At 46.1% G+C, this 20,627-nt stretch overlaps 1 protein-coding gene across 1 annotated transcript in view; it reads left to right on the top strand.

Annotated features, from left to right (window-relative positions):
- ACAP3 (ArfGAP with coiled-coil, ankyrin repeat and PH domains 3) overlaps window positions 1–20,627 on the top strand; it is a 102,842-nt gene that overhangs the window by 44,044 nt on the left and 38,171 nt on the right. The window contains exons 5-10 of the mRNA XM_058160879.1: window positions 6,684–6,742; window positions 8,538–8,721; window positions 10,501–10,545; window positions 11,497–11,592; window positions 13,500–13,574; window positions 15,835–15,846. Of these exons, the coding sequence (XP_058016862.1) occupies window positions 6,684–6,742; window positions 8,538–8,721; window positions 10,501–10,545; window positions 11,497–11,592; window positions 13,500–13,574; window positions 15,835–15,846 (471 nt within the window). The remainder of the gene's footprint in view (window positions 1–6,683; window positions 6,743–8,537; window positions 8,722–10,500; window positions 10,546–11,496; window positions 11,593–13,499; window positions 13,575–15,834; window positions 15,847–20,627) is intronic.

The following is a 20,627-nucleotide window of genomic DNA, read 5'->3' on the forward strand; positions in this document are numbered from 1 at the left end:
GGCTGGCCAAAACTCTTGCTTGCAGCCGAACTCCAGACGGAGGGAGTGGACGACTCGGAAGGGTTACGATGCTCTTGGGAGAGAGGGAGGGGGGAAAACGGAGAAGATCTTGCTCCCAGGGGTTGCGAGGTCTGAGCAGGGAGGAACTCTGTGTGTGTGTGTTTTTCCTTGATGGATTGAAATCCGTCTCTGGAGACAGGCGAAGGCTGAGGGCAGGGAAGGGACGGCATAAAATCCGTCCCTGAGTGCTCGAGCGGATTCCAAAAAGGAAGGAAAGGCAAAGCAATGGAGGAAGCTTTTTAACATTTCTCCAGGCCTGTTTTTGCTCTAGCCCGTCTGTCCGTTTCCTCTTGCGACGGGGAGGAAAACCTGAGTTGAAAATTCTTCCCCCCCCCCCAGGACTTCGGAGCATCTGTCATGGCAACGGTGGAGATGCAGAAGCAGAATGCAGGGAGAGAGGGTGGGGAAGCTGTGCGCCCCGCAGGGTGTTATGTGGGTGCATGGTTGAGCGCAAGGGAAGCCAGGATTTTTCTCTTGGTGGGTGGGTGGGGGGAGCTGCTGCAGGAGGCCCTGTCTTCCTCTTGCCTCAAGCCCAAAGGCCAGCCATGTCAAAGAACGAGTTCCAGTGTCCCCTGTTTGAAGATACTGGTTTCACGGCTTCTCTCGCAAGGCCCCTTGTAACCCGAGGTTGACTCGGCTTGGAAACTCTTCAATTGATTAGTTTGGTAGTGGTGAGGGTTCTGCTGCTTCTGCTTTTCTGGTGCTTGCCGGGAGCGCCTCGTGGATGGGAGGTTCTGCTGCGTGTAAATGTATTTTGCTCGTGGCAGCTGCTGGGATGAGGATGGGGCTGGAATGGAGAGAAGAGAAAGAGAAAAAGAGACCTTAGCCGGTCTGGTCTGATATTGTTTTTATTTTTTATTTTATTTTATTTTATGATATTGCTTATTTTTTATTTTTATTTTTATTTATTTATTTATTTATTTATTTATTTATTTATTATTTTATTTTTTATTTTATTTTATTTTATGATATTGCTTAGAAAACTTGGAACTCCATCGCCTTCGACAAGACCTAAGTTTAACTCACAGAATCATCTATTGTAATGTCCTTCCTGTTAAAGACCACTTCAGCTTTAATTGCAATAATCAAGAGCAACCAACAGATTTAAACTTAATGTCAACCGCTTTAATTTAGATTGCAGAAAATATGACTTCTGTAACAGAATCATCAGTGCTTGGAATACTTTACCTGACTCTGTGGTCTCTTCTCATAATCCTAAAAGCTTTAACCAAAAACTTTCTACTATTGACCTCACCCCATTCCTAAGAGGACCATAAGGGGCGTGCATAAGCGCACAAACGTGCCTACCGTTCCTGTCCTATTATTTTTCTTTTCTTCTTCCTATATATATATAGATGCTTATACCTCCTAATATTTACTCATATATATGTTTATATACTATATAATCTTTTTATATGATGTCGTGACAAAATAAATAAATAAATAAATAAATAATAAATTGTTGGGCCTAACATTGCCTTCTCCCCCGCAAAAAAACCTTTCGATGTAGAAATTAGGAAGAATAACAAAGGCTAATGTGGACAAACAACCGAGGGGTGATATAAACACCCCTGCAGGTGAGGAGAACGGATGGCCCCAATACTAAAGGAATCGTTGCATGTAGAAAGTTAGCATGCCAGGAAGAAGGGCTGCAACTTGATGAGCTGGCGGTTCAAGCCAGGAGATCATATTCCATTTTAGACAAGATGGACAATCTCTTTTTAAAAGCCTCCAGTGATGGAGCCGCCCACAGCTTCTGGAGGCAACCCCCTTCCACGGATCGATTGTTCTCACTGTCAGGAAATTTCTCCTCAGTTCTAGGCTGCTTCTGTCCTTGGTTGGTTTCCATCCTTTGATTCTAGTCCTGCCCTCGGGTGCTTTGCAAAATAAGTTGACCCCCTCTCTTCTTTCTGGCTACTTCTCAAATATTGAAACACTACTATCATGTCACCCCTTGGCCTTCTTTTCATTAGACTAAAAAGGTAAAAGTTCCCCTCGTACATATGTGCTACTGGCTCCCGACTCTAGGGGGCAGTGCTCAGCTCCGTTTCAAAGCCGAAGAGCCAGCGCTCTCCGAAGACGTCTCTGTGGTCATGTGGCCGGCATGACTCAACGCCAAAGGCGCACGGAACGCTGTTCCCTTCCCACCAAAGGTGGTCCCTATTTTTCTACTTGCATTTTTGACCTGCTTTCGAACTGCTAGGTTAGCAGAAGCTGGGACAAGTCACGGGAGCTCACCCTGTTACACGGCGCTAGGGATTTGAATCGCTCAACTGCTGATCTTTTGATCGGCAAGCTCAGCATCTTAGCCACCGTGTCCCTTTTTATTATTTTTATTATTTATTTTTATTTATTATATTTATTTTTATTATTCATTAGATTAGACATACCCAATTCCTGCAACAAGTTCTTCATATGTTTTAGCCTCCAAACCCTTATTCATCTTTGTTGCTCTGGACTCTGGAAGAGCAACAAAGAATCTGGTTTAGCCTAGACCAGGGGTCGGCAACCTTAAACACTCAAAAGAGCCACAAAGGCCATAACCGGAAGCTCCCCCCCCCATTCAAATTCTGGAGCCAACCGGAAGTCCGGTTCCACCCACCATAGTGTCTCCTCCTAGCGTGGCATCCTTTTTCCTCTACCTATCCTAACCGGAAGCCCTATCAATTGTGGAGCTGACTGGCGACAGGGAGCCGCAGCAGAGGGATGAAAGAGCCACATGCGGCTCCAGAGCTGTAGGTTGCTGACCCCTGGCCTGGATCAAGCGTGTCCAACCTTGGCAACTTTGGTTGGCTGGAGAATTCTGGGAATTCAAGTCCACAAGTCTTAAAAGTTGCCAAGGTTGGCAACACCCCCGGCGGAATCAGTAAAGTAGGAAGCTATGACCAGTTTAACTCTGGCTTGAGAAGAAGGATAGCAGCAGCATTGCTTCCTGCACTGCTTGCTAAGAAAAGCATCTTCTGCCGAAGGACAGACTGATCATTTCTAGCTTTTACGGACTGTTGCAACTTAGGCAATGAAGCAATGCTATGCGAGACGCCATCACGGAAGCAAAATTTATGCTTCTAAAGCTGAAATCACTAACACTGGGGACACGCACTCCCAAAAGAATGCAAAAAACTGGAACAATTACTTCTACAAAATAAAGAGGGGTGTTTTTTTTTTTTTAATGGAACCGTAAACTTTCTAGTTAATTGGTTCCACTTTCACACACACACACACACTCCTCACTGGAAAAATGTTGTGTGATGCCACCCTGAAATTTTGGCACCCCTCAAGACTGGCTTATTAGGTTGACTTCATAGATGGGCTGGTCTTGGAGCCGAGACTTCATCGAACATCTCCATCTTAGTGATTCACATCCTGAAATCTTGGTGATTACTTTGGAACTGGGTGGGCAGCAAGAGACAGGCGTTCTGGAAACTTTTATTTTATACAATCAGCTCCAAGCCTAGTTGGGAAGCCAAGAAAACGACTTGAGAAGTTTAAAATCATGAGTTGTTTCTTTGTTTTTGTTTTTTAAGGTGAAGCCAAGTTCTTTTTCAATCTAAATATTTCATTCTTTTTTTGGGGGGAAATGAATATTGCACCTCTCTGCAAATAATAATAATAAAACAGAGTTGGAAGGGACCTTGGAGGTCTTCTAGTCCAACCCCCTGCCCAGGCAGGAAACCCTACACCACTTCAAACAAATGGTCATCCAACATCTTCTTAAAAATTTCCGTTGTTGGAGCATTTACAACTTCTGCAGGCAACTTGTTCCACTCATTAATTGTTCTCACTGTCAGAAAATTTTTCCTTAGTTCTAAATTGCTTCTTTCCTTGTTCAGTTTCCACCCATTGCTTCTTGTCCTGCATTCAGATGCTTTGGAGAATAGCTTGACTCCCTCTTTTTTGCGGCAACCCCTGAGATATTAGAAGACTGCAATCATGTCTCCCCTGGTCCTTCTTTTCATTAAACTTGACATACCCGGTTCCTGCAACCGTTCTTCGTGTTTTAGCCTCCAGTCCCCTAATCATCTCGGTTGCTCTTGGTTATCTCTAGATGATCTTATTGATGTTTGAAAGATGATCTTTGTATCTATAAGGATGGATGGGAAATAGGATTTTTTTAAAAAAATAAATAAATCCCATCCTTTTTCACAAGAGACTTCCATGAACTGCCCAAATCCTTTTTCGGACTGTCCCAGAACTGAATTGAATTGAACCAAAGGACAACTTTACCCTACTTGCTAGTTTAAATAATTCAGCCTGGATACCGTCATTCCATTGCGGGATGGAGAGTTCCCACAGGTTGACTGAGAAGTGTAGGTTGACTGTGGCGTTATGGTATTAACTAGGAAAACGTCCTCGGTTTGCCTGGTTGGACTCTTGTGAACTTTTTCCAAGTCACTGTTTTCTTGAATGGTTGTCCAGCGCCGGGGAAATCAGAAGATTCAGATGAGTATAAATATTTATTGCAAGCTTAAGCTCTCTACAACTACTAACGGTCGAGGGAAGTGAGTGGGAATTAAGAGCAGAAAGGAATTCAAGGTGGGCTGGACTAAGGCGCTCTTGTGGGCAAGCGGGCACTCGTGACTGATGACTCAAAAATCGAGTTACTCTCTTGGTTGAGAAGAATTCCAAGGTGGACTTTGGTAGACGGTTCGAATAAAGTTTGTTCGTTTTTTTCACGGACTGAGTTTCCTACTATCTACTTGGGCCTGGGTCACAGCAGGTTGCTAGGAGCTATCGTGCAATTGCGTTACACATCCCTGCGTTGTTTGGAATCTTTGGGCAACACGCTTTGTGTGTATGATTATTATTTTTTCGTCCACATCACCAGGGCAAAAAATGGCAAGCTGGGTGGTCTTTCGTATTTCCTAAATGCTGGCATCTGTTTGCATTTACAACCCACTCAGGACAGGTTTTCAAGCTGGTACGGTCTCTTGGGCTAAGTCCCCTTGGCCAAAGGCGCCGATGGAGCTAAAAGTCTTCCAAGGGTGGGTGATGGCTAAGGCTACCCCTTTTGCCAGCAGGGTGGATGGGTGCTTCAGGCCTCTTGCTTGCCCAAAGGCCGCCTGTTGCAAGGATTTTCAAAGAATAGCGCAGGAAAACCACACTTGGATAAACAAACATTTGGGTTATTTCAAGCGCGGAGGAGGTGAATGCCAGGGTTTTGGGGCGCAGGAGAGGAAAGTATATGCGCCATGCACCCAGGGGAGTTTTCAGAAGCCAAAAGAATTCGTGGGAGGAAAAAGAAGCTACTTTCCTTCTCTTTCTGAGAAAACCCCCACAGATACAACTCGGTGTGGGGACTACCTCTGCGGCCAAGTTGGCCTCATAAAAAGTAGGACTTTAGTTCGGTTTTTGGATGGGAAGCCAACACTGGGGTGCCAAAGAAGCTGCCAAAGAAACAACTTAGAACAAGGCAAATGGGATACCACTTCTATCCTATTGCCAGAAAAATGACAGGAGCCAGAAACTTGATGTGGGGCTGTAGGGAGGTGGGGGTTGGGGGTTGGTTGGAATTTGAAACTGGAGAATTGCTCTCACCTTCTTATAAAAGAAAGTATTTTTTTAAAAAAGAAAGGAACATGATATTAATATAAGAAGCAGGAGAAGACGGGATGGGGCAAATAGCCTTTTTTGAAGTTGCCTAGAATATTAAGATGCTGAGAAAAGGTTTGATGGGTCGAATAGTAAAAAAAAAATATGAAAAAAAAAATGAAAAGGTATTATTAATACATAGTCATCGCAGATTTGAATAAATTAGAAGCAGCTGCTAGACATAAGTTTTCATATTGGTGCCAGCAATGATATGGGCTTGTTGAGCAAGGGTGCCCTCTATAGGAACAAGTGGGGAATGCAACTGGTTTTGCGTTTTTTATTACCTGGTTTGGCTGCCCTTCAGACAGAACAGCAGCCTATCCTTTTTATAAGTAGACATATAAGTAAAATAGTTATCCGGTGTAGCGGGGTGTTGTATATTTTGGGGGGGGACAAAAGGTAGCCCTTCTTTTGCACGATTAACCAACTTATGAGCGTTCTTTTGTGTAAGACAGAACGATGACTGTTAGGCCTGGAACTTCCAGGCTGAGAAGTCCCGTGTTTCCCCCAAAATAAGACCCTGTCTTATATTTTGTTGAACCCCGAAATAAGCGCTTGGCCTTATTTTCGGGGAGGTCTTATTATTTTGGGGCGCCTGGAGCAAGACGGGGCTCCTCTTGCCATCTTACCTGATTTCCAGTTCCAGCTCCCTAACCGGAACCAGAGGAAATGGCAGGGACCGGCTGCGCATGCGGTTAAATATTTTCGGGGAGGGCTTATTTTGGGGGGAGGGCTTATTTTCGTGCATGTGCTCAAAAGCCTGATTGGGCTTATTATCTGGGGAGGTCTTATTTTCGGGGAAACACGGTAGTCTGTCTCTTAAGTAATGATGTGGGGAGATAAACAATGGGCCACTGCTATTGATTGTCCTACTTGTGGACTAGATCCTACTGAACACTTTTGGTGTCTTAGCTAATGGCTTATGTAAAGAGTCTTCCATTTAAAAACCATTGGATTGCTGGAACGATCTGGAATTAAATGCTTTCTGCACTTTTTTCCCTCCTTCTCTGCTTGGTCTTTCCTTCTGTCTTTAGATCCTTTTCGACCAAGCTCAGAGATCTGTCCGGCAACAGCTGAACAACTTTGTGAAAGAGTGAGTATCTGGTTCTACTTATTGGGGCTCTGAATTCCTGGGAAATAATTAGAAGACCCTCCCTTTCACCATTCTGCGATCCTGTTCCTCAATCGGAGCCACGGCTTATTAGTGGGTTAAAAGACAAGCATCTGAACTCGACTTGAATTATTAGTTCAGGCAAACTTCCTGGGCCCAGGTTCACGCCTCCTTCGTGTTGAAGATACCGCATGGGAAAAAGAAGGCGATGGAACGATTTCCCTTCCTTTCGAAAAGTGAAAAATATGGCTAGTTTTAACTTAAAAGATTTTCTCTCTCCTCCACTCTACTGCTTAAATGTTCAGCGTAAGGTAAAGGTAAAGGTTCCCCTTGCACCTACGTGCTAGTCGTTCCCGACTCTAGGGGGCGGTGCTCATCTCCGTTTCAAAGCCAAAGAGCCAGCGCTGTCCGAAGACATTTCCGTGGTCATGTGACCGGCATGACTCAATGCCAAAGGCGGACGGAACACCGTTCCCTTTCCACCAAAGGTGGTTCCCTATTTTTCTACTTGCATTCTTTATGTGCTTTCGAACTGCTAGGTTGGCAGAAGCTGGGACAAGTCACGGGAGCTCACCCCATTATGCGGCGCTAGGGATTCGAACCGCTGAACTGCCGACCTTTTGATCGACAAGCTCAGCATCTTGGCCACTGCGCCACCACGTCCCCCTCATTATTGCTTAGTCTTTGCATATATTTGCATTTTTCAGGGCAAACATTTGACCGGTGCATGCCCCATATACAGGTAGTCCTTCATTTAGTGACCGAAGTTATAAAGGCACTGAAAAGAGTGACTTATGTCCGTTTTTCACACTTGCAACCATTGCAGCATCTCCCATGGTCATGTGATCAGAATTCAGACATTTGGCCACTGAGTCATATTTATGACGGTTGCAGTGTTCCCCGGGTCACGTGATCATCTTTTGCAGCCTTCGGACACGCAAAAGGTCAAGGGGCCAAACCAAATTCACTCAACGATCGTGTTGCTTGCTTCACGGCCACAGGGATTCCCTTAACAACTGTGGCAAGAAAGGTCATAAAAAACGGGGCCAAAACACACCCAAACACGCTTAAGCCATGGAGATTTCGGAGTCCGTCGTGGTCATAAGTTGAGGGCCACCGGTAATGTTTTTCACCTTGGCTTAGAAAAAGTTTAGTATTTTTGAGAAGTTCAGTTTCTCTAATAACGGCAGCCTTATCGGATGCGCCGGCATTAAGCAGACCTTGTGATGATCAACCTTGTCCAATCTTGGCAACATTTAAACCTGTGGATTTCCACTCCCAGAATTCCCCATACCAGCTGGGGAATTCTGGGAGTAGAAGTCCGAAAGTTGCCAGTGGTTGGACACACCCAATGAAGACCAACCTGGCCATTATTGGTATTGAGCGGGCTGCTGAACAGTGGTGAAATTCTCTGAATTCTGCTACTAGTTCTGTGAGTCTGCTACGGAGTGTGCACATGCGCACCTGAGGCGCACCTGCGCAGCGCTAAAAATGGAACACTCCGAGTCTGCAAAGGTAAGTAGAACAGCGAGAGCGGGAATCCTCTGTGCCACGCGATTTAGATTAGCTAGAAAGCAGGAAATCCGATAATTCTAGCTAATACAAATCGTGTGTCACAGCTGATCGTCCCCCAGCTGATCGTCAACATTACCAGTTTGGCCGAACTGGTAGCATTTTTTAACTACAGGTTCGGGAGAACTGGTCTGAACCAGTAGCATTTCAACCCTGCTGCTGAAGTCAACAAAGCTAATGCCCACCACTTTTCTTTGTTCGGCAGGGATGTCCGCAAGTTCAAGGAGACCAAAAAACAGTTCGACAAAGTCCGAGAAGACATGGAGATCGCTTTGGTCAAGAACGCACAAGCCCCACGGCACAAACCCCACGAAGTAGAAGAGGCCACGGGCACGCTGACCATCACCAGGAAATGTTTCCGGCACTTGGCCCTGGATTACGTCTTGCAGGTAGGTGAGCTTTTTTTAAGGTGGGCTTCCTAGAATTAGGCAGAAACGGTTCCTCTAAAGACGAGTCCGATTTAGTTTCTCCTCAAATTTTCATTCTTCGTGCCCACATTTGGTCTGCTTGGGCATTAGGTTGAGCGTTGCTTTGAAAAGAGTCCCTGTTGTGACCGAGGCCCAAGTAGGTAGTAGGAAACTCAGTCAGTGTAAAAACAAACAAATTTTATTCGAACAGCTGAGAATTACTTCATTCCCAGCGTAGTTCAACTAAATTAAGGCAAATTCCTCCCAACACAAATTCCTCAGTCCTATCACCAACCTTGGTCCAATTATGCAAACTGCCAAAGGCCTTTCTTGGCAAAAGTTCAGAAGACACCGATACAAAATAAGTGCAAGAAAATGAAGCTATCAACGTTGTTTTCCGGCAAAGCCCAAATGCCGTTGCTGGTCTTTTAAGCCTTATGGAGGGAGGGCAATCATCTCTTGGCTCTACTCCCTAGTCGTCCTCCTTGCTTGAGCTGCTCTTGCCTTCTGGTAGCTCTTCTCATGCATGCATTAGGAACAGGCTCCTCCTGTTCCTCTGCCTCACTACTATCTGTCTCTGGAGGCTCTGGAGTCCGCACCTCACTCCCCGATGGCCCTGGCCCCACCTCAGCCTCCAACGCAGACCCCTCATCCGGGCCTTCCCCAGCCTCCAGGACTGGCCCACGCTCTTCCTCAGCCTCATGGTTGTCTGACTCCGTTGCCAGCTCCGCAGGCTGCTGGCGGATCACAACAGTCCCAACTTTGTTGGGTGGGTGGGTGGGTGAAACCCCAGGTTTCTCCAATGATTGAGCAAGGGAAAGAAAATAGGGGAAAAAAGAGCACATTTTGCTATGAATTGGGCTGAATGGCGCCTCCTACAATCACTTTATTTTTTCACCCTGCTTCCTCTTATGTGGATCTGGATACGTTATCTTATCTGAAAGGGTTTCTGACGAATTGAGTTTTCTTTTCCTGACTTTCTGCTACTTCACACTGACCCCAAGTCCCAGGCTAATATTGATCCAAGCTTCTTGGTTGCACTCCTTCCCCCCACCCCCCCACCCCCTTATAAAACAGAGCCATCTGCCAAGCCCTTCTGTCTTGTCCTGGGACAGCATATGGAGTTCATATATCCTGTGGATTTTGTAAGAATGAACACAAGCTGGCTCCTGGGGGAAACCGCTGGGAAGCCAAGAAACCAGGAACCTCAAAACCTTTGTCAGCATCTGATGACCTGCTGGTGACCAAAAACAGGGGACAGCTGTTTTAACTCCTGGAAGCATTATTTTTTTTAAAAAAAAAATCACCGTTCAAACAGTCCATTTTAAGCTTAGCCTGCTGGACAAGGTACCACTATCACAACTGCCATCATTCCAGATATCGGCCGGTGCCGGCAGTGGCTGAGGGGGAAGTCGTATTCCAGCCGTGTGGTTCTCTTTTCCGTTTTAAAGGCAGCCAGAGTAGAATTGATTAAAAGCATGTCCTGCTTTTCTTGGTCTCTAGTACTTGTTACTTGGGAGTAAATTGCCTTTTCACCAGGAGACGGTACCATAAAATGTTCACGTAGAATTCTGCCACCTTTGCCTCCTCCTGTTGTGTTTATTATGAGCATCCAAGATTGCACAGTGAAAATGTTGAAGTAGGTTTTTATTTTACAGATGGGGTATTAGATATTTTAATTTATAGAGTGATCCATCTTCTAGTTTATTTCGGGTTTGTTAGTCGTGAAATTTAGCTTCGCCCATTTGTCTTTTGTTCTAGATCAACGTTCTCCAGGCCAAGAAGAAATTTGAAATTCTGGATGCCGTAAGAATTTTATTCATTTCTTTGTCCTTCTTGCTTCCCCACCCTCCTCCCCACAACTACCGTTTTTTTTCGATTATAAGACGCACCTGACTAGAAGGCGCACCTAAATTTAGAAGAGGAAATCAGCAAAAAAAAGTTTTTGGCTTCCACAGGCCCCATTTTCGGGCCTTTGGGGGCCTTTTTCAGCCTTTTTCCAGCCCGTTTTTGAGGCTTTTTTCTGCCCGTTTTTGAGGCTTTTTTCAGCTCTTTTGAGGCTTTTTTTGGCCCACTTTCGAGGCTTTTTTCAGCTGGTTTCGCGGCTTTTTTCAGCTTGATTTGGAGGCTTTTTTCAGCCCGTTTTTGAGTCAAAATTTTGTTGACCCATTTCTGTTTTCAGACCATTTTGTCTGAAAAATTGGCCAAAAAAAAGCCTCAAAAACAGACCAACCCCCACCCCCAAAAAACAGCCTCGAAAACGGGCCAAAAAAAAGGCCCGAAAATGGGGCATGTGGAAGCCAAAAAAACAGCCGGCAGGTGGGTAGGGTTTCGGCCTATAATTTTCGGTCTATAAGACACAGAGACATTTTCACCCCCTTTTGGGAGACAAAAAGTGCGTCTTATAGTCCGAAAAATACGGTAAGCTACAAATGATGATGACGGGTTGGTCAGTTGGGGATGCTGTAAACCGGGTTAAATTTCTCCCACACATGGCAGGAGAGAATGATTTGGGATGCCTTCTTTGAGAAGAGGGTCTCCTGGAGGGAAATCTCATTTCAGCCTCATTTTAAGAGCGAGGCCTCCCTTTCCCCCTTCAGGCAGAGAAAGGGGGGTGCCTCTTTTTATCCATCTTGGAAGAAGCCTTTTCGTTTCTTCCATATACAGAGAAGGCCTGAGATACACAGGAGGGGCCCAAAAGGCCACAGGTGACATAGGAGTGGGTCATGAAAGGACTTCCTCCTGTCTTCCTTCCAGATGCTCTCCTTTATGCACGCCCAATACACCTTTTTCCAGCAAGGCTACAGCCTCCTGCACGAATTGGATCCGTACATGAAGAAACTAGCCACTGAGGTGAGGAAACAATGGGGTTTTTTCTGTGCGTGCATGTGTCTGCGGAATTGTAGAAAACCAAAGAAAAGAGACGGGGAGGAATAAAAGTATGTCAAAGCTGGGGAGAAAGGTGAAGGGAACAAAGACCAAAAGAGAGTTGTGGAAGAAAAGAACATTAGTGGTGTGGCCCATAGCAGAGTCGGAGAGTGAGGAGGTTGGGGAGGAACATGGGCCAGTCCTAGAGTCTGGGGAAAGCTCTGATGAGGGCTCTGCGTTGGAGGCAGAGAGGGTGCCAGGGCCGTCTGACAGTTATTCAGCTGCCTTCGAAGTCAGACGTCAGTGGGGCAGAAGTACAGCCGGGGCCTGTTCCCAGTGTGCGCGTGTGCAGAGCTGCCAGGAGAAGGGAACACCTGAAGAACAAGGGTCGACTCAGGAGTAAAAGCCACAGGTGGATGGTGAATGGCTCCTCCCATAGGGAATAAAGAAGAGCGAAAGGGGAGGCGAGGTTGCAGGAGACAATTAGTTTGCTTCATGACTCTCAGAGACTCCTTGCCAAGTTTTGAAGATATCGGCCTGGCAGCTTTCCAAGCCAGAGAAGGTCTGTGACTGTAAATTCTCCCTTGAAAGAATTTGCTGGATGAGGAATGAGAGGAATTCAGAGTAACTTAATAAAAAGGGTTTTTTGTCGGGACAAGGAGCCTGCTTCATGCTCTTGGGAAGCCTAGGTCAGAACAATTAGAAGACCCATAAAATCTCCTGGCTCAGCCCTTTTTTCATTGGTTGTTGAGCCTTCAGCTCTAGACCTCTTGAGTCCGACTCATGTTCCTCACCTGAGTTCAAGAGATGACGCCAAGAAATCTCGAGTAAGATGGCCTGGTTCTTCAGCTGGTAGTTTTTCCTTGGCAGCCGCCGGTAGAATTCCTGGATTGCTGCTGTGGTCTTGGGGAGGGGGATCACCCAAAGGACAGCTAAGCTAGTTGGCATGCACATACTTGGCTCTGGCATCGTTTAATTAAATAGAAGCATCTTTCAGTACACTTGGAGGTGGGGGGGGGGGAAATCCAGTCAATGTTAATAAGTTGGTTGGGTTTTCTTCAAATCATCTCTTGGTTGTGAATGAGGAGGACTAGACTCTAAACTTTCTGATAGGTGGATGGTTCGTGAGACAAATATGCCTAAAATAAAATGTGGCACTTGGTCTGTTTTCCAGATACTGGTTTGAGTTTGTGTATTTCCTTCCTCCCTCCCTCCCTCCCTTCCTTCCTTCCTTCTTTCTTTCTTTCTCTCTCTCTCTCTCTTTCTCTTTCCCTTCCTTCCTTCCTGTTTCTTTCCCTACATTCTATTGCCGTGATGGCAAACCTATAGCACGCGTGCCCAAAGTGGCACATGGAGCTGTGTCACCTGGCACGTGCGGTATCGCCCGTTCCTCTTCCAGGTTTCTGGCGTGCATGTGCAGGCAACGATCAGGTGGCCTTTTTGCGCGTGGCAGTGCCGGAAACTGGAAGAGCTGGTCTTCCATTTTTCCTGTGTGAGCAGGCGCGCCGGCCAGCTGATCGTCACGTGCGTATGCATGCCAGAAACCCGGAAGACTAGCCGGCATGCGCGGCAGAAACCGGAAGTTCATTTTCGAGCGCGTGCATGCGCCCTGGGCAGCTCTTCTTCCGGGTTGCGGCCCAGACGAGCGTGCGCGCACTCCCTTTTCGGCATTCGGTGCCGAAAAGGTTCGCCATTACTGCTCTATTGCCTGGGGAGAGAAAGAGAGAGAGAGAGAGGATGTGCTTTGGGCTAACTCTACCTATGTGACTTTTAGCGGTCTGGTGTAGCCATTGGGAAAAAGGGACTTTTCTTTGGCCTCAGAGGGAGAAAAGCGCAGAAAACAAGCCTGTCGCCTTCTGCCTTAACGTCTCTTCTCGTTCACTCCCTTGAAGCTGGACCAGTTGGTGATCGACTCGGCCGTGGAGAAGAGGGAAATGGAGCATAAACACGCCCTTATTCAGCAACGGGTGAGTCTGAATCCCGAAGTCACACAAGCGGAGATGCAGCATCCTGCTTTCAAAAATCATCAGCCCCGGTGCCTCGAAGAAACGCAGCCAAGCATGACATAAAAACCTCTGTGGCTGCTCTCGTCTCAGGCCCAGGCATCTGGCTGGGTAGATCGGATCGCGCTTGGGTGGGAAAAGGGGTTTGTTTTCTCTCCTGAACTAGAGTCCCCTTTCAAACAAGAGGTGGCTTCACTTTTCACCAGGGAAAAAAATACATTTTCTTTGTCGCCCCAAGGTAATCAGAATGGTTCAGTTTAGGTCAAAAAAAAAATCTATGTTCTCCATTCAGCCTCCCGTCCATAAAAAATTAAACAGGTAGACAGCTCTCTGCCTCTGCAACAGGGTTTATGACCTGTGGGCTTCAAATCCCAGAATTCCTTACGATATACCCGTGTTTTTCGGACTATATAAGACGCACCGGAATATAGCTTGGAAGGAAAATGAGTGTGTTGCCGACAGAGTCCCACCAACTACGAAGGAGCAGAATTCTTCTCTTACCTTTCTCCTCGCACATCTGCCCAGCCTGCTTCTCCTCTTTTCCTGGCCCAGCCTGCTTTGTCAGCCGGCAGATAATCAAAGAGTCTTGCTGTAGGGTCACATCGGATGGTGGCACTAAATTCCGTTTCCTGGATCCTGAGAGGAGAGGAAGAATCAAGGCAAATGAATTGGCAATAGATTGATATATGCCCATCCTTTTTCTCGTTGCTCAAAGCAGCTTTTTTTGGGTCAAACCCAGAGAATGGACATCGTGGTTAACGGAAGATAACTTGCATGCTTGTTTTAAGTCTGAGCTGGAGCAGAGGAAATGCCCACTGAATCCGTTTTTCTGTCCCCAGTATTAAGGGGATATTACCAAAGAGGGCGGTGCATGCAGAGGTACAGATCATGGCTAATCTGATGCTGGTTGTCACCGTTAAAGCTCTTCATGGCTTGGGACCAGGTGATCTAAGGGACCGTCTCTTGCCGGTCATCTCTTCCCGATCCATTAGAGCAGGGAGGCAGGGGATGTTGCTGGTCCCATCCCCGAGGGAGATACACCTGGTGGGGCCCAGAAGAAGGGCCTTCTCCGTGGTGGCTCCCTCTCTCTGGAACATCATCCCCCCCCCACCATCCCAGAGATTAGAATGGCCCCCACTCTAACACACTTCCGGAAGGCGCTGAAGACCTGATTCTGCCTGGGGTACCCAGAGCGGGATGGAGCCCATTCAGTGGCTTGTGTGATCTGTTGAGGTGGGGGTGGGGGCCAGGGGGTTATTTTATTAATTAATTATATGATTCTTTTATTAGTTTTATTGGTTTTTTAGATGAGGTTTTTATATTATTGTAAGCTGCCCTGGAATGTGGCTCAGGGGCTAAGACGCTGAGCTTGTCGATCGAAAGGTCAGCAGTTCAGCGGTTCGAATCCCTAGTGCTGCCATGTAACGGGGTGAGCTCCCGTGATTTGTCCCAGCTTCTGCCAACCTAGCAGTTCGAAAGCAGGTAAAAAATGCAAGTGGAAAAAAATAGGGACCACCTTTGGTGGGAAGGGAACAGCATTCCGTGCGCCTTTGGCGTTGAGTCTTGCCGGCCACGTGACCACGGAGACGTCTTCAGACAGCGCTGGCTCTTCAGCTTTGAAACAGAGAGGAGCACTGCCCCCTAGAGTCAGGAACAGCTAGCACGTATGTGCAAGGGGAACCTTTACCTTTAGCTTAAGCTGCTCTGAGTTGCCATGTGCGAATAGACGGCAATATAAATTTCATAAATAAATTTCATCAATCAATCAATCAATAATAAATAAATAATCAATCAATCAATCTGTGCTTGAAGAACCAAACTCTCACCATGCAAAACGGCACTGGTGAAGAAAGATGCTGAGCCAAATAATTGCTTTGTTGTGCATTTTATATTTATATTTATATATATAGAGAGAGAGAGATGCTGTAATACTGTGAAGGACTTCTTCCTTTCCTCATTTGTGGCCTTGCCATGGCTTAAATCAAGAGCGCCCAATTTCTTTTTAAGACTTGTGAACGCCTAACTCCCGGAATCCATGCTGACTGGGGAATTCTGGGAGTTGAAGTCCACAAGTTTTAAAGAGTTGGGCATCCATGGCCTAAATATTCACCTTGACCTAAATATTCACCTTTTTTGGTTTTTTTTTTTACAGACGAGCAGATTCCAATAACGCCGTTTTATTTTCTTTTTCTCTTTTCTCTCTCCTCTTTGATGTCCCACCCAGACCCTTTTACAGGTGAGTACCAGGTTAAGTGTTCTCTGTTTGTTTGGCTTGTGGAACTTATTTCTGATGATCGAAGTGCCTCATATCCTGTTCGGTCTTCAGTCAGAATGCTGGTTTAGCTTATTGTTTCGGGGGTTGAACAATGGTGCCCATCGTTAGCGGTGGAAGTTTGTGAAATGACGTGAGACCAAAGAGCAGCCTTAATCGGATCATTTCAACAAACAGCAGTAGCATTGGCAACACAAGAACTGGTGTTGGTTAGCATTGTGTGGTCAGTTTATGAGCTTCGTGTATTTTGTGAGTGAGCTCGGAAAAATGGATAAATTTAGTCAGCAGGTTGGGTGAACGCAACCTGAGTCTCTCGGCGTAACCAACCTTACGGGTTTGTGCCGAGGGATACATTACTAGGTAATCTGCCTTGACCCCTGACAAAAGGGCAGGATGTGATAAATAAATGATGGTCAAATTAGTGATAACTTCCAGGTATGGTTAAAAACGAGGAAAAAACATGGGAGCAGAAGAATTGGAAGGATGTATGATGCCTTAACATTTGCTTATCAGGCAGCGCTCTGCTGTAGACTGCCTCTGAAAGTCTAGGCTCTATTTAGCTGTCGCAGCTCATACTACAATTCACAGCTCTTGGTATATCTGCATAAATGTGCAACATGGGCAGCCGTTACAAAATCCCAACGTTGAGTAGCAGGAGATTCTGTGCCTTCCCCCCCACCCTCCTTCCCAATTCCCAAACAGGGGCAAATTGCTTAAGGAGAGGTGATCCAGATGGATCTTGACAGACTTGAACCCTGGGCCCTATCTTAACAAAATGAAATTCAATGTAGAGAAAAGTAAAGTCCTATACTTAGGCAAGAAAAACCCAAAGGACACATATAGACTGGGTGAAGCCAGGCTTAATAGCAGTTAACTGTGAGAGGGATCTTGGAGTCTTCGTGGACAACCAGCTAAATATGAGCCAGCCGTGTGCAGCTGCAGCCCAAAAAGCCAACGGAATCCTAAATTGCATTAACAGAAGGATACAACCAAGATCAAGGGAGGTACTAATAACCATTCTATAAAGCCTTAGTAAGACCATACCTAGAGTACTGCATCCAGTTTTGGTCACCACACTATAAAAATGATGGTGAGGTTCTGGAAAAAGTGCAGAGAAGAGCAACCAGGATGATTAGGAGACTGGAGGCTAAAACATATGATGAGGAACTGGGCATGGTTAGCCTAAGGAAGAGAAGGACTAGGGGAGACATGATAACAGCCTTCCAATATTTGAGGGGCTGCCACAGAGAGGAGGAAGGGGGTCAAGCTATTCTCCAAAGCACCCGAAGGCCAGACAAGGAATAATGGATGGAAACTGACCAAGGAGAGAGATTCAACCTGGAAATAAGGAGGAATTTTCTGACAGTGAGAAAAATCCACCCATGGAACAGAAGTTGCCTTCGGAAGTCGTGGGAGTTTCATCACTTGAGACTTTGATGCCAGCAGAATCGCACACACATATATAAAAAAAATTAGGGGAGTTGGAGACGTGCCCAGCATGTGAAAGCATGAGAAGAAGAGAAGAAAAGAAAAAAAAAACAAGAGAAAAGGAAAGTAAAGATACCAAAACTGGGCCTGTCACGTTGATTTAGAAGAGAAGATCCTGGAAAGAAAATCGATAAAAGCTGGCCGGCCGCATGGCCTGTTGCACAGCCTCCAACTGGGCAGGAGTAAAATTGGATGGAGCGGGGAGAGAAACCCCCTGTGCTTGCAGGAGGCATCCCACGCAGGAGTTGTGAACCTCGGTAGGAAGGGTCAGGGTTCTTTTGGGTGTGTGTGAGAATGCATGAGAAAGAGAGAGAGAGAGAGGGAGGGAGGGAGGGAGGGAAGGAGAGAGGGAGGGATAGACAGACAGAGATAGAGGGATAGAGGTATAGCAAGATAGATAGATAGATAGATAGATAGATAGATAGATAGATAGATAGATAGATAGATAGATAGATAGATAGATAGATAGATGGATGGATGGATGGATGGATGGATGGACGGACGGACGGACAGACAGACAGACAGACAGACAGATAGATATGAATGCTAGGTAGGTGGGTGGGTGGGTGGATGATAGATGATAGAAAATGGATGGATGGATGGGTGGACGGATGGATGGATGGATAGATAGATAGATAGATAGATAGATAGATAGATAGATAGATAGATAGATAGATAGATAGATGGATGCTAGGTAGGTGGGTGGGTAGGTGGATGATAGATGATAGAAGATGGATGGATGGATGGATGGTTGGATAGATGGATGGACGGACAGATAGGTAGGTAGGTAAGGTAGGTAGGTAGGTAGGTAGATAGATGGATGGATGGATGGATGGATGGACGGACGGACAGATAGATAGATATGAATGCTAGCTGGGTGGGTGGGTGGATGGATGATAGATGATAGAAAATGGATGTATTTATGTGTGGATGGATGGACGGACAGATGATAGATAGATAGATAGATAGATAGATAGATAGATAGATAGATAGATAGATAGATAGATAGATAGAAAAATAGATGCTAGGTAGGTGGGTGGGTAGGTGGATGATAGATGATAGAAGATGGATGTATTTATGTGTGGATGGATGAATGGATGGACGGATGGATGGACAGATGATAGATAGATAGATAGATAGATAGATAGATAGATAGATAGATAGATAGATAGATAGATGCTAGGTAGGTGGGTGGGTAGGTGGATGATAGATGATAGAAGATGGACGGATGGATGGATGGATGGACGGACAGATAGTAGATAGGTAGGTAGGTAGATAGATAGATAAGTTTAGTGGTGTGTAGGCTCTGCCCTCTCTCTCTCTGCCTCCGCTGCTTCCCCCACTTCCATCCAGAGGCGACAGCTGTATGGAAATGAGCTCATGCACTAAAGCTGATTGATTCTGAAAGGGAAGCCATGGGCCCTGGAGGGGAGGATTGAGGGAGGGGGGAGATGGGCAGGTGGTCCTCAGGCCAGCTCTGCACTTGGGTTCACTCTCCCAGCGTCTCTTTTGCGCTGACAGGACCCAGCGGGCCGGTCTTCGAGCAAGGGAGGGGGGGAGGGGGGAATAATAATAATAATAATAATAATAATAATAATAGCAACGTAAGAAAGGTTTTTCAGCACGCACGGTGTGTGTGTTGAGTGTTGGTGGACAGAGGAGGAGGCAGGAGAGAAAAAAAAATCTCCTCACTTAGTAACGCCATGTAGAAAATTGCCCGTTTGGAGCGTGACTTGCTTCTACGCTTGGCAGAGCCCAGCCACACGCGGCACAACAGGGGCATCATGAAGATTTTTGGAAGATTGGAGTATCTTCTGGTAAGGGAAAGGAAGGAGGGGGGGAGGGAAGGGGAGAACAGCATCTCTCGGGGCTGGGAGGAGGAGGAAGCTGGGAAAGGATTGGCCCTCTCCAGCTGGAGGTGCAAAAAAACAAACAAACAAAAAACAGCAGACAAGTGATTTGGGTTTCGGAACGATAGACGGGGCCTTAGTGCAATTGAGTCGGTTGGATTCCCCCCGCCCTTTGTAAATTGATGGCATGGTTTTTTGGGGGGCTCGGAAAACACACCTTGAGCAGGTGAGGAAGCAGAGGTGAGGGTCCCTCTGCTTCAGGGACTGCCCGTAAAAAGGGAGTGAGAGCATCTCTTTGATGCGGGGAAAACTTGGGCTGAGCTGGCAACGAGCGATGGAGACCTAATCCCACCGAGCCAAAAGGGTTCTTCCTGAACGCCAGCTTTGCTCGCTGGAGCCCAGGACCTCCCCAGTTCCTCCCATTTCCCCATGTTGGAGGTTAGCCGATCTCTGCCTTTGATCAGAAGGCCGAGAGGGGAAACAAAAGGATGGTGTATTATGTCATTGTTGGGTGTATTATGTCATTGTTGCGGGGTCCAAGATAACGTGGCTGAACTGCAACGATGGGGAAGAAAGTGACTGAGAAGAGGAGCTTTGGCTCATATTGTCCCAAAAGTGCTTTTTTTTTGTTTTTCTTTTCCAAAAGGCAATTGGACTTTCTTGGGTTTGTTTTTTTTAATTTCCTTTGAAAACGTTTCGCTTCTCACCCAATAAGCTTCTTCCGTTCTAACTGAGTGGTGCAGGATTTTTCAAAGTAAAAAAAAACAAACCCCGACAGAAATTCCAATTACCTTTTTTTGGGGGGGAAAAAGCACCTTTGAGACAACCCTAGACCAGGGGTCTACAAACTTGGCTCTTTTAAGACTTGCGGATTTCAACTCCCAGAGCTTTGCTGGCTGAGGAACTCTGGGAGTTGAAGTCCACAGGTCTTAAAAGAGCCAAGTTTGCAGACCCCTACCCTAGACAATTGGACCTCCGTTGTCTTGATCACATCAAAGGTACCAGCGGATGACTTAATTTCAAAAATAATGAAAATGAACTGCTAATTCCCCTTTTTCCAGGACTGGTAGGGAAGCCAAATGGACCCTCCTGTGCCTTCTCCGAATCCCCTTCTTTGCAATCCTAACACAGAAAACTAGCAAACCAGGTGTTCTCGGCAAAGAAGGCAGGGGTCTTTTCCCTGACAAGCTAGATTTTTAGGTGCAAGGGTCCCCTCCCCGCCCCAGTATTGGGGATGGGTAATATATGCATGGCTGAAACCTGTAGCACCTTTTTGGAAAAAAAAGACACTCTGCCATTTGGCAGTTGTAAAAACTGGCCATGAAAAACAGCGCTAAATATTAAAGGTACAATATACAGAGGGGGAAAATATATATATATATATATATATATATATATATATATATA

Source organism: Ahaetulla prasina, chromosome 18, assembly GCF_028640845.1.
Source record: "Ahaetulla prasina isolate Xishuangbanna chromosome 18, ASM2864084v1, whole genome shotgun sequence".
NCBI classification, from domain to species: Eukaryota; Metazoa; Chordata; class Lepidosauria; order Squamata; family Colubridae; genus Ahaetulla; species Ahaetulla prasina.